At 43.0% G+C, this 13,605-nt stretch overlaps 1 protein-coding gene across 4 annotated transcripts in view; it reads right to left on the bottom strand.

The window, feature by feature from the left end:
* The window catches only part of LOC144231864 (uncharacterized), an 81,148-nt gene that overhangs the window by 4,774 nt on the left and 62,769 nt on the right, over nucleotides 1-13,605 (bottom strand). For all 4 annotated transcript variants that reach the window (XR_013335216.1, XR_013335215.1, XR_013335217.1 and 1 more), the window contains one exon: nucleotides 432-510. Coding sequence is in view for 1 of the 4 variants with exons in the window: in XM_077764459.1 (XP_077620585.1) it covers nucleotides 432-510 (79 nt within the window). In the remaining 3 variants the exon portion in view is untranslated. The remainder of the gene's footprint in view (nucleotides 1-431; nucleotides 511-13,605) is intronic.

Here is a 13,605-nt window from a genome sequence, read left to right as displayed (position 1 = left end):
TCCTTTATATGGGGGGGGGGGGTTAAGTAAATACATACAGGAGGCAATCTGAGGAGGGGCACGCATATGTAGTAATAGTGGTAATCGTAGTATGTTATGTCTGTGTGTTAGCACCTTCCAATGTATGAGAACACTTGGATATCTATTCTGACCTCAGAAAGAGCTAGCTATACTTAGAACAAAATGTTTACTGACTTTTCTTCCCCGGGATGTAATTGCTTTCTTTGGTGACGGTGCACAGAGCTGGTCATTCGGGCTGAAAGCAAATATTCTAATACTCCTTTAGGACATGTGGTAGAACTGTTTTCCGCCAACCCCTTTGCAACGAGCTGTGGTCATCTGACTTGCGTCGCTTACTCAAATTTGGGTGGAAATAATGTTGCCACTTTCTGTTGAAGCTTCAAGAGTCACCGAACCACGTCTTCTCTTACCTGCCAAGGTGACTGGCAGTGGTCTGGTGATGGCTGCTTTCAAGGCGAAGATGACTTGGAAGAGAGCCTCTGCCAACCCCTGATGGACATATAGAGAGAGTAGGAGAATTGCCTTGTTTGTTATTGCAGCATGGCCTCCTCTGTTCTACCTGACTCTCCTAAACCCTGGGAAGAGAGGGGCTTCTAGATGGCAAAAGAAAGAATCTAGTTTCCCAGTTCATAGACACATATCCATAGATGACTATTTGAAAAGACCTTTCTCACTTCCAACCCAGGAAAATATATATGATGTAGGGCACAGAAGAGAACCAAGGTCCCATAAAAAATTTAGCCTTCCATGATGCTACACTGGAAAGATAGAGAATTAATCAGTTTTTTTTCCTGCTGCTTTGTTAAAGTTTACTATTAAATGAGTCTGTCTGTCTTTCTACGCCTGTGTTCAACCTACAGCCTCTACAACATGTACCTGTACTCTATTCCCACTTTTTATCTCAATGCATTTTATCTCTTGAACAGAATTGAGGTGGGAGAGTGTGAGCCAATCACGATTCAACAGTAATAAAACCTGGCAGCACTGTCGAGAGCATAATTATTTTCTTAATGAACTTTTACATCTATCTGTCCTCTGCAGGAGAGGCTTTGGGAAAGATCCACTTAGCATCCTTCAGAGTAAACAAAGGGTTGTAGGTAGTGGCCTATCCCAATTTTGTTCTTTTCAAATGGGCAACTGAGGAGTACTGTTCTCCTTACTTATTCTCTTTACAGAGTGTAAAATTCTGTATAGTCAAGTTCAGTATGTGTGAGCTATAGTTATGAGGATGATTGTCTTTAAAATAGAGAAAACCCGGGGAGCCTGGGTGGCTTAGTCGGTTAAGCGTCCGACTTTCGCTCAGGTCATGATCTCGCGGTTCATGGGTTCGAGCCCCGCGTCTGGCTCTGTGCTGACTGCCAGCTCGGAGCCTGGAGCATGTTTCAGAGTCTGTGACCCCCTCTCTCTCTGACCTTCCCCTGCTCACGCTCTCTCTCTCTCTCTCTCCTAGAAATAAATAAAACATTTAAAAAAATAAATAAAAATAAAATAAAATAGAGAAAACCCTTGGATATGTGTGGAACTGTTGGCCTGGGTCCCCTAGAACAGAGCTGAAGGCAGGGTTTAAATGCTAACATTTTATCAGGGAGATATAGTTGCAGGGCATAGGAAGTCAGGCAAGGGAAGCAGGCAGAGCAAGTCAAGGGTGATGCTTTCTGAGCAGACCACAGCTCCGCAAGGAAACGGCTAGTTGCTACAAAGGGCTCTCAAGATGTCATGAGGAACCACTGCACCTCGGAACAATCTGTTGAGGCGGGGACGGAAGCAGAGTTTTTCTGTTGGCTTCTTTCTGCCTCCTGCCTCTTACTGGTCATGCATGGTCTTATTGGGTGTTAATCCCCCAACCTCACCCCCCCACCCCCACACACACAAACACACACATGCACTACCAGGTTGTGTTAGCCTTCCTGAGAGAGGACCAAACCCAGCCTCATGCCCTGGTGTGTAATCCATGCCTCAAAATGAAGAGGGACTGACCCTGGGCTGATCCAATAAAGTCTGTCTAGGGCAGCTGAGCTACTACCAGTGGTGACAGAAAACAGGGTGGCCATGGCCAGGGCTCTCCACTGAGCAAAGTCCAAGACCTAGGGACGTGAGGGGCAGAGTAATCTGGAGAGGAGCATAAACTGAGTCCAGCACAGGTACTTGGCTATTTAATTGAAAGAAGTATGTGTCTGTGTGAAGACAATGATGAGAGTCCCTGGAATTGTATTATATGTGGATAATTAAATGCTTGTAATTATAGATGGTTGTCAACCTGTTTGGGAGGGCTGTGGAGCTCTCAGGGGAAAGCAGCTTGGATAAGGTTTAATGTTCAGGTATTACAAGCTGTTTCAGAAGTGGTATTCCCTGAATGCCTGTTGGAAGAGGCCCCGCTAGCCTACTGCAACCTTTGTGAGGGGGAGGTCTGAATCGATTCTGCAAGAGTGGTCACTCAGTCCTTGTGGCAAACTTTTCAAAGACAAAGGGCTAGAAATGACACTCAGCATATTGCAACCAAGTAGGGCTTGCCAACATATAGGCATGCACATACTCAAAAAAACAACAAAACCGACACATTAGGTTACTGGTCACTGACATAATTTGAATAGCAGGTAATGCTTCCTTGGTACCAGAAATCAACCAAATATCCAAACAGTGGGTATCATATATACCAGTGAGTATGCTTTCTTAGAATGCTTTCCAAGGTGCAAGATGGTCTGGAATTGAAGGTCTGCCTGGTCGTGCACGTTTGGAATTGCTACGTGCATTGCCTTGCCTTGGAACGTGTAAGAAGCATGAAGGCTCCAAGATGTCTTATTGTAAAGCAGCCTGCTTAACGTACCATTCATTTCCCAAACTTATTTCATCATAGACCACTCCCTTCTGTATGACAACTATTCACCTTCCAAGGAACTGGAAATCCTTAGAGAACACTTAGGCAAACTCTCAACTATTGAGAAAGGCCACGTAATTTGGTAGAAATTCGGGCAGTTAAGAGCCTGACTGTTGTGCTCTAGCACTGTTTTGGATATTAAAGCTCCGTGACTCTAAAATCAAGTCACACAATCCCACCTTTCCTCCATTTCTTAGTTTTCCAGGTAGAGATATATTACAAGGTAACAAGTAGTGGCAAGGTAGCACATTACAAGGTCGCCAGGAAGCCCAGATGGAAGAATGAATGTGATGGCATTTTGGGAAATTAAAAAGAAAGAAAAAACAAGTGAACTGTCTACTCTTCAAATGAATGTTGTGGTCCATGATTGATTCAGTAAGATCCTCCACGGCCCTGCTGCCCCCATTTTGAGGATGAGTCTTGTGCTGATCTGAGCAGGTTTTGGCTTTTTCAACAGGCTCTCATACAGTCCTGTGAATGTCCGGGACAGGAAGAGACTGATTGCCAGTGAGAAGCAAGGAAGCCCAGCTGTCAGCTTTCACCAAGAAGTAGGTACTCGGATCGTGTTTTCCAAAACCAGTTTTTTGAAGGCACTAAGTCCTGAATAAATGTCACTACAATACGTGTTTGGCTGCTCTGCTTTAGAAATGGAAAATGAGTAATAGAGTTTAGGGTTCACCCAATGCACATATCTGTTCCTGCACATTCCTTCTGGGTAGAAATGGAAAGACTATGAGCTATCAAATGCTAGAATGGAAGAACAGGGAATGACTTTCAGGCTCATCTTCTCCTTCTCTCCACTTGACAGGGGCGTAAACTGAGACCCAACAGCTATACCGGCTTATCCCTTGAGGAAATAACTGTTGGTAATGGAACTGGACCCAGCCCTCCTTCATTCTAAGTCAGCTCTCTGACACTACAGCATCATTTTCTTCTCCCCAGTGATCTGAAACCATTACTCCCAGAGACCCACTAGCCCTTTAAGGGTAGATGAACCACAGAGGAAATTTGTTAGGATTACATAAAGCCTCCAAGGGGGAGCCATGCACAAAGCATTCTGTCTACCAGTTAACGTGGCTTTTCTAGAAGGGGATTATGCAGAAGGTCTGAGGAAAGATGAGCTGAATCAGGCTGAGTCCCTTAGAAGCAGAGCCTGACACAGGGCAGGGCAGGGGGAGAAGCCTAGCGAGGATGTGGTCTTGGGTAAAGCCTCACCTTGGTCTCATTTGTGGGAAGAATGTTCTGGGGTGTGTGCTACACAGAACACATGTCCCCTTTTAGGTAGGGAGGTCATCTCTCTCTGTTTATTGACATCATGGAGGCCTCTAGGGAGGGAATTTATCTTCCCAGGCAGGACAGCTTCTGTCTCCTGAGGGTGGTTCTCTGGAGAAGGGGGTGGGTGTGAGTCATTAACAGCCACTTCTCACAGTGGGTGGGGTTGGAGCACTGGTTGGTTAAGGTGGTCTGGGCCAGGCCCCCACAGCATCTGCCATAGGAGCGGAGTGTGGGTACAGGAGAGGGAAAAGGTTTAATAGCGGGCAGAGAGAAAAAGTCAGGTTTAATGTCATTTCCTTGGAAATGAGTATTTGTTCAGACCCATCAAGACGGGCCCAAACAGGCAACCGAGTGAAACCATCAGAGGAACATGGTCATGGTCAGAAAGACACATCCCTCTCACTTCACACTTCCTTTAGATTTTCTTCTGCATTTCCACTGTAACATTCTGAGCAAAGAAAACAAGAAGGACAGGTGTGATGATACCTCTCAGTGGCAGCCATCCTTGACCCTCATGTTGCCCTGGAGAAGCCATCCAGAACTTTCCCGTCTGCACAGTGGGCGGACAACCGTGGCAAGCACTCACAGAATAAACACAGGGTGTGGTACTCTCCTATCCTGATAAGTTAGAAAGTATTTCTCTCATATCCCCTCTCAGTTCTCTTTGGTATGTGAACTTGTGATTCCAGGACAAATGAGTAGGTGGAGATGGCAATGTGAATTTATTCACACAGATATATGTCGACAGTTCTTTAAAAAAAAAACCCAAAACATTCTTATCGTATTATGAAGAAAACATTAATTCTTTCCTTTGGAGAGATTGGGCCATAATGCTGTGTCACAGCATTTTATTGTTGGAAAAGGCTTTGGGACAATTCTTGTCCAACTTCTTCATTGTACAACGGGGGAAACTGTGGTCAGAGAAATGGAAATGATTTAGCTAAGAGTACAGAGTTAGTTAATGACAGAAACTATAAATACCATTCTTTAAAAGCAGACAAACAAACAAAACAAACAGACTTTACACTATACATTTATTACAGAATCTATGATATTCCCTCCACAAAATATAAATTGTGGCCTAATCATGAGGAAGCACTGGAAGACCATAAAATGACTAGACTACAGTTTTAAGAACGTCAAAGTCATGGAGATCAGGGAAGGCTAAAGAACATTCCAGGTTAAAAAACTGGGACACTGATAACTGGTTCAATACATACTCCTTGTATGGACCTTCTGTTGTAAGGGATGTTGAGACGTTTAGCCAAACTTGAATGGGGCTCTGAGTCAAGAGGATATGGGAAGTTCTTCTACCACTTATGTAACGTTTCTGTAAGTTGAAACTGTCAAAATAGAACATTAACTGAATCTGTTTGCATAGTAGGTTCCCCGTCGCCCGTAAAGACAGGGTGAGAAGCAGGGAGTAGAGAGTAGACACTGTACCTGGGAGAGGCCACGAGGCATTTCCAGTATTGCTCACAGTATTGAGCAACTAAATCAACTTGTGAACCCCACCGTTTCACCGCAATGAGTGGCGATGGGGACTGGGGTCGGGGAAGGTGGGTACAGAGGCCTTCCAATTTCTGGCAGTTCTGTTTTGCACAATCAGGTAAGGGAAATTTAGTGAGCAGAGGCAAGAGAAGGAGGAGGGTAAGGGCACAGCGGTGAGCAAATGGAGTCTAAGAAAAGCTGTGACCGCAAGCAGCTAGGCAGGGAGCAGGCCCTTGTGAGAAAGGGCAGGAGCAGAACACAGCAGAACAGAAGAGTCTGGGAGTGGAGAGGCCTCTGCAAAGTAAAAGGAATGAAAGTGAGGGTCTGAAGAGCCAAGATTAGGTAGCCAGGGCACTGAATGGGTTGAAAAGCAGCCACACCAGAGAACTGAGGCAAAAATATGTAAACACCAAAGACAAAAATTAAAAATATGTCAAGTTGATAAGAAGCAAAAGGTCGGCAGGCAAGTCCTCAAAGTGATAGGTGGATTATTTATTGCTGTTAGAGACTGAGATTCCAGAAAATTGAAAGAAATTCTCTGCCTGAGCGTTTGTGGGAAAGGCTGGCAGATAGGAGACAGAAATACATTTTGAGGGGGAAAAGCACAGTGGGAAAAATAAGGGAGCATAAATAGTTGATGGTATAAAGATTATACTACCCGGGATGTGAAAAGACATAAGATTTGGAATGACCACAGCTTAGTATTCAAAGGTAGCAGAGAGGGGGGAAAATCCATAGATATTTTAACATTTTAAAATTGCAACCTAAGAGGAAAGAAACCTTCAATATCTTGCTTAGTAAGTAGATGAACATCAAGTTCTCAAAACATCATTCTGGGGTTGCCTGAGTGGCTCAGTCAGTTAAGCGTCTTACTCTTGATTTTGGCTCAGGTCATGGTCTCATGGTTTGTGAGTTTGATCCCCATGTCCAGCTTTTGTTGACAGAGTGGAACCTACTTGGGATTGTCTCTCTCCCTATCTCTCTGTCCGCTCCTACTCACGTGCACACATACTCCGTCTTTCAAAGTAAATTAAAAAAAATGTTTTTAATGTTACATTAAAGCTACCTTTTAGCTTTCATCTTAAAACATGTTAAAACAAACTGTTGTGAAGATTTTAGCCAGTAATTTATCACTCTAAATTGTAGGTCTGGTAACCATTTCTAGCCTGTCTTAAGAGAGTGCTATATATATAAAATTTCAAATAGACCCTGACTATGGAAAAGAAAATAAATGATTTTGGAGAGAAAGATATTTTTTGCTCTTTTCCAAGGCAAAAGTGGAAAGCTGTCCTCTTCTGATAGGAAAGACTAAGTTGCAAGGAAATCAGGAAAGATAGAATCTTGAAAGTTATAAAGAATAGTAAACCATCCTGAAAGGTAAAAAGGCAGACAGAGCTATCAATCTGATTACTTCTGTTGACCTCTGTTGATGGGGGAAATGTTGGAGGTCGAAGATAAATGGTCAGAAGGGACCAGATATCAAGTTGTCCTAAAGTCACAAAGCCATAGTCATATCATGATAAGAGACTGTATTTATTAGTCAGGATTCTCCAGAGAAACAGAATCAATTGGATGAATATAAAGAAATTTGTTATAAGGAATTGGCTCACACAGTTGTGGGGACTGGAAGGCCGCACAACTTGCCATCTACAATCTGGGGACATAGGAAAGCTGGTGGTTGTAAATTCCAGTTAGAGTCCAGAGGCCTGAGAACTGGAAGTACCAATGGTGTAAGTCTCAGTCTAAGAGCAGAAGGCCAATGTTTCAGCGCCAGCATTCAGGCAGAGAGAGAGGCAGAGAGAGAATTCTGCTTCCAATCACTTTTTTGTTCTGCTCAGGAACTCAACAGATTGGATAATGTCTACCAGCACTAAGGAGGACAGTCATCTTTACTTAGTCTACCGATCCCAATGCTAATCTCATCTGGAAACACTCTCACAGACACCCAGAAATCATCTTCAGCCAAATATCTGGGCACCCTGTGAACCAGTCAGTTGACACATAAAATTAACCATCACAGGGACACATTCAAAGACAATGAGTCAGAAAGAATCTGAAAGACACATTGTGTTATAAACAGAGGTTAAACATACTAACCTTTAACAATAAAGGGTGCAGAATTATAGATTAAATAAGGCTTCCTTTAAAAACTATTTCCTAAGTGAAAGAAAAAAAAAACAGCCTCTTATTTCTCATTGATTTGACTGAGAAATCAAATCAAAACAAAACAAAACTATGAGGGCATATACTGATTATAAAAGACCTTTAATACTGAGTTCTACAAAACCAGAACTCAAATCAATGGTGACAGGAAAAGTCATGGTGAGAACAAGTTTCATTAAAAGCCTAAAATATTAATTGAATTCCTTTCTGCAGAGTGGAGAGCTCTCAAGATGAATGGATCAATATAGAACTCAATCTTCTCTTTCTCTTCCAAGCAGAGTTCACTCCTTGCCACCCCCTCACTGGATTAGCTTTGTCTTCTGAAAATCCAATTCTGGCCAAATCCAGCTGCTGGATGGAAGATCCAATCAAATAGGGACTTGGTGTGGTCTGAACGACTGAGGTGGACTGACCTCCTTGGGAGCCATACTTCAGGAAGAGTCGAGAAGACATCAAAGAAGCCAGAATTCTTTGCAGGATCTTATAGCAATTCTCATGGGAAACCCTTGATTAGATGTGATCTTGGGACACTGAGATGGAAGAAATCTCCTATCTATAGCAATTATGGCATACCTGCTATGTGCAAAGCACTCTTCTTGACACTCAGGCTCTGTTTCTAACTTGAGATGCCAGGTGAATGTCTTTGTCACCAATGAAGTATATAGTTGGATCATAGAAAGAAGATGGCAGACAGTGAAGGCTAAGGCAAAAATGGGAAAATAGCTGTTCTCTCTCTGTTAAGAACGAGGAAAATTAAAGCTGAAGCGTTAGGGTGCATAGATGTTTGCAACACGCATTGATTAGGTGAGGGACTTCTCTGCATTTTGAGACCGGCTTTTTATTGGCTTTCTATTTAGAACAGCCTGCATACCACTACAAGACAGAATGATGGGATGAACGTTTGAGGTCATTCCAGACTGAAAATTCTGTGTGCCTGTATTTTTTATCTTGCTTTATTTGTAGACAGTTTCTATGTTTAAATATGCATCGTGCTTAAAAGAGACAAGTCACTGAACTAAGCAACTTGAGGCCCAAAGAATGAATGGGGCGTGGCCTCTGACTTTAGGGTCTTAAAGGAAGACAAAGCAATTGGCCAAATAATATTCTGTTTTTAAATTGCTATCAAAACAATAAAAAATAAATCAAAAACCACTTCAAGCTATCAGAAAAGCTGTGGTCAATTGACTAAAAAATAAAAATATCCAATTTTTCATTCTTCTTCTCCGTGCCTCTTACAATGTGATTTTGCAGCCCCTTCCAGAAGAGGTAGAGTCTAGTTCCCTACCCCTTCAAATTGAGTTGGCTCTGTGTCTTGCTTTGGCCAACAGAAAGTGGCATAAGTGACAGTGTGCCAGTTCTGAACCTATACTTCAGGGTACCTTGCACACTTCTTCTGTCTTCCAGATGCTGTCACAATCATGAGACCAAGCTCAGGATAACCTTCTGGATGATGAGAGGTCATATGGAGGAATGCACAGTTGTCCCAGCAAAGGCCACCTTGCAGTCAGCCAACCACCTCACATGTGAGAGAGCCCGGCTAAGATGACCAGACCTTTCTGTCATCACATTACTTCCTGCAGATACATGAGTGAACACAACTGAGACCCTAAGAAACATGCACTTGGAACAATGTTTACCGTAGTTCGATACTCCTATGTGATTGTTTGTTACTCAGCTTTTTCACGACAATGGATACCAAAGGCTTCAAGAGGTAGCAGTCTTTCAACAAAGCCATACAGAATGAGGAGGATTGTGACGGGCAGTGTAATTAGAGAGGATTTCAGGCCAAAGGAATAGCATAAATAAAACCATGGAATGAGAAAGCCCAAGATATGGTCCCAAGATATAGTTAAAATCCGGTTTAATGAAAAGGGCTCAGAATTTCAAAATGACCGCATTCATAATATCAGCTCCAAGGACGAATCCAGAAGTGGTGGCTATTCTTTAGAGAAGTCGCTCTATAGAAAGAGGGTTCATTCTGACACAAGACCCTTCCATGCTAGGGGCTCTGGGATATACTTTGCACTCCTTGCTGAGCTGGGCCAAGGAGGTGCAAGAATTGGAAAGCTTCAAATCTTGTACGTGCACCTGTTTTGACACATGCATCTGAGCAGGGCAAGAAAGCAAACACTTTCTTGAAATGAAGATAACATGACTGGATGGTGAAACAGAGAACTGGAACAAGTGAATACAGATGTTTTCCCTGAGACAAATTTTTTATTTCCCTGGAACTTAGAAGCACACAAATCATATTCTTGTATTGGCTCATTGTTATTTTGCTAAGAAATTAAATTTAGGAGCATGCAGGTGTTACTGCGAGGCTCTCACATTGGACTGCCTCAAAAATCTTTGGGGAAGTAGGTGGCAGGTGAATAATCAATACCCAACTAATCCCTTTCTAGAGAAACGGGAAGAAAACACAAAAACACAGTGTTGACTTTATCATAGTGATTGTTTGTTTTTACTTTATGTTTCCTCCCTCCCATTTCCTGTACTTGCCAGGATGCTAGGTGACCTTTCTGTGTTTAATTAACCAAAAGAAACGTGCAAGAAATGAATGCCAGAGGAAGAGGGAGGTCCTTAATCCTGAGTGTCTTGTCAGAATAACCACCCCTAATCGTTTTCTGTGGGACATGTGGCACTTGTTTGAAATGAACAGAAAACGAAATGGAGAAAGCATAGGGCTGGGAGCCTAGAGAAGGTGGAATAGGGTGTGTGGGGGGGCGGGGGGGCTAAGCAAAAACATGTCTCTGCAAGTAAGAGTCTCCGTGTCATTCTTTGGAATACAGTGGCTCCTAAACTGTACACTCCTGGGAATTCTTAAAACAGAATTCTCAACTGAAATGCTTCTATCAGAGGGCTGTCAATAATTAGATCCAGTTATCTTGCCCGACCACATGACCATTTGAACCCGGTTATTGCATACATGGAGAGACTCTTGCATAAACAATGCTGAAGAGCATAAGGAAGCTGTTTCAAAGATATTGATACTCAGTCAAGTGTCACACACCACTTTTTCTGATGAGCACACAGACAATAATATTAATTTACCCTCTCATTACTTTATTTGCTTCTGATGCCTTAGGTGCCTAATAAAAGCTACTTTATTGCCCTGGATTATTTCTTGACTTAGTGACTATTTTATTTCAGTATTATGGGGCTTGATAAGAAGTGCGGGGAGTGACACAGGAGAACTTCAATTTGAATTATAAGATTTCTCATTTGCAGTTTGGGCACTGAGACATAAAAGCTCAGCTCCATTTCACAGCCCTCCAGCCAGAGTCCACAGGGGCAGGGAGATAATTCAGGGTCCTTGAGTATGTGCCTGCCAGAGGGTACTAAGTCTACAGAGAAACAACTCAAGAATTAAGAACATTTGGTGGGAGTTAGGAGAATAAAATAGTTTGGAGCACAGGTGAAGGGAGAAAGAAAAGAATTATGTCCATGTTAAGGAATCCAATGCTTATTTGAGCAGGCTGAGACTTTGCTGCATATCCATGCACAGAGTGCCAGAGCTGAATGGGTCTTAGGGATTATAACCTCCACACTCCTCATTCCACCAAAGGGAGCTGAGGAAAATAAAGGGAAAGATGTTTGCCAAACACAGATCTCCCATCTCCCATTTCAGGACACCTCTATACAATGAGCTTTGTTGGAGCCATCTATGTCTCAACCTAAGGATGTGCCTTTCACTATCTACATCTGCACACACACACACACACACACAGGGTCCTACTGGCTTTGGTTTTTGATCACTGACATATTCATCTCCATCATGCCATTCCCAAAGCCAACAACCTAAAAGGGCACACATCAGTCTATGAGTTTGAGTTGCCACCTCAGTGACTAATCGAGATTGATGGGCTCCACCAAATGAATCCCTGTCACAGCTAGACTCCCTGGATCACATGCTCTTAAACTCAGGCCCAGAGACCTGGTTGAACTATTTCACATTGCTTTCCCTTTATCTCAGAAGATTGCCTGTTGATTGAAAGGAAACAAGTATCTTCATTCTTCCTGTAGTGGACACTTTCTTCAGGCTCTTGTCCACTGGCGGGATGATGGCCATAAGGTTTCCTCATGAAACTCATAAGGCCCATGTCTGATCAAAAGGCCTGGAAGCCCAATCTTCAGGTCCTTCAGGTCCTTGGAACAAGTCCCAAGACTGCTCATGAAAAAGGACTTCTTTTGCCCACAAAAAGGACCTCATACAGCTGGTCACCAATATGGTTTTCGGGTTAGTGATTCTTCACCTGTGCCAAAGGAGCAACTACTTCTTTCCCCAATCTTCTTTTGCCAATAATCGTTGGACTTCACCTATGGATGGCAGATTCATCGGCATACTAGCTTCCTTCTTTGGACATGATAGAAGCAGCATTGGGAACAGGCTTCATCGTATCTACCTTCTCGTCATATCCTCTTTGACAAATGCCGCCTCGTCTCCAATTTCCATGTGCAAGAATATCCGTTTTCGTGCCTCAGCTTGAGATCCTTGATTTAAATCCCTGATTTATTTTTACTCCCATTCCCAGTGCCAGTGTGAGAGAGTTCAGACGTGTTTTCAAATGCACTGAGATGTCAAAGAAATTAAAGAAGAGGCAGATTTTTCATATCAGTCAAAGACTAATTACAACTGTGCTTTCCAGCAAACCAGTGATTGTAGGCTAATTTTCAGTTATGAAACAGAAACTGAGGTTAATGAGGCTAATTGTGTTTACCAGAATTTTTGAACAAAAGAAAAGAAGCCAACTCAATTTTGAAGAGAGTTCTTTGTCAGGAACAAATTGGGGGAAATTGCTACAGTTGTATCAGCATTTCCTAAAACTGCTTAGTGCCATGCTTGAGAAACGAACATCCTTGAACACAAGCTAACGGTCCAGAAAGCCAAGTCCTTAGACAGTGAGTCCTCCTTGATCCAAAGAGCATTGCTGTATGACAGTGATAACTGAAATCTTGAAAACAACGTGATGAAGAGACATTCAAGTGGCAAGCCCTCCATTCTGTTCCATTGTGCAAGGGGGGAGGCAGAACGATGTCTGATAAACCAAGATCTGCCTTTGCCTACTTCTAGAGGTTGAGGGAGGTGACCCAGGCAAGGAGCCACCTGGAAGAATACTGCATCCAGTTCGAGACTAATGTGGCCGTGACATCAGAGTGAGGTGATGACAGTACTGACTGCCTCATGTCTGGGGTTGCCCATGAATGAAAGGTCTGTCCATCCTTTCCAAAAATTCTATCAAGCAAGAAGACTGACTATAACAACTCCTAGGAAATATCATTAGCTAAGAAGCCAGAGTTCCCCAAGTCCATGAACAGTGTACCATGTAACAGAACAAGCATCTGCTAAATGCCAAGTTCATGGAATACGGAAAAATGCTTCTGAGATAAAATTTTGCTGCAGTCTGGAATTGGAGGTAGTGGGGCCTGCCCTTAATTCCCACGTGGGTTTTGCCCACTTGCTCTGAAGGCACCTTCCCTCTGATCATATCGCACCACCAGGCAGAGTTAGCTGTGCTCTGGACAAGGTTGATATTTGGCCACCAACGTCAGGTCGCTTTGGTTCTAAATTTAGGTTCTAAGACCTCAGTATCTCTAAAGAGGCCTGTACAGAGGGCCCCGTGGGGGAATCAGGCAGGCTCTAGTGGTGTAACAGCTGTAAAGAGGACAGTAGTATTTTGAGATGCTCACCTGGCTTATTATGATTCTAAACAACATGCTCTGTTCTAAGGGAGGTCTTCGGTTCGTAACTCAGAATGTTTGAAGTAACCCAATCTATTGAT

The sequence above is a fragment of the Crocuta crocuta genome, unplaced genomic scaffold, assembly GCF_008692635.1.
Source record: "Crocuta crocuta isolate KB4526 unplaced genomic scaffold, BGI_CrCroc_1.0 scaffold102, whole genome shotgun sequence".
NCBI classification, from domain to species: Eukaryota; Metazoa; Chordata; class Mammalia; order Carnivora; family Hyaenidae; genus Crocuta; species Crocuta crocuta.
The sequence above is the reverse complement of the archived record's forward strand: the minus strand, read 5'-3'. Positions and strand labels throughout refer to the sequence as shown.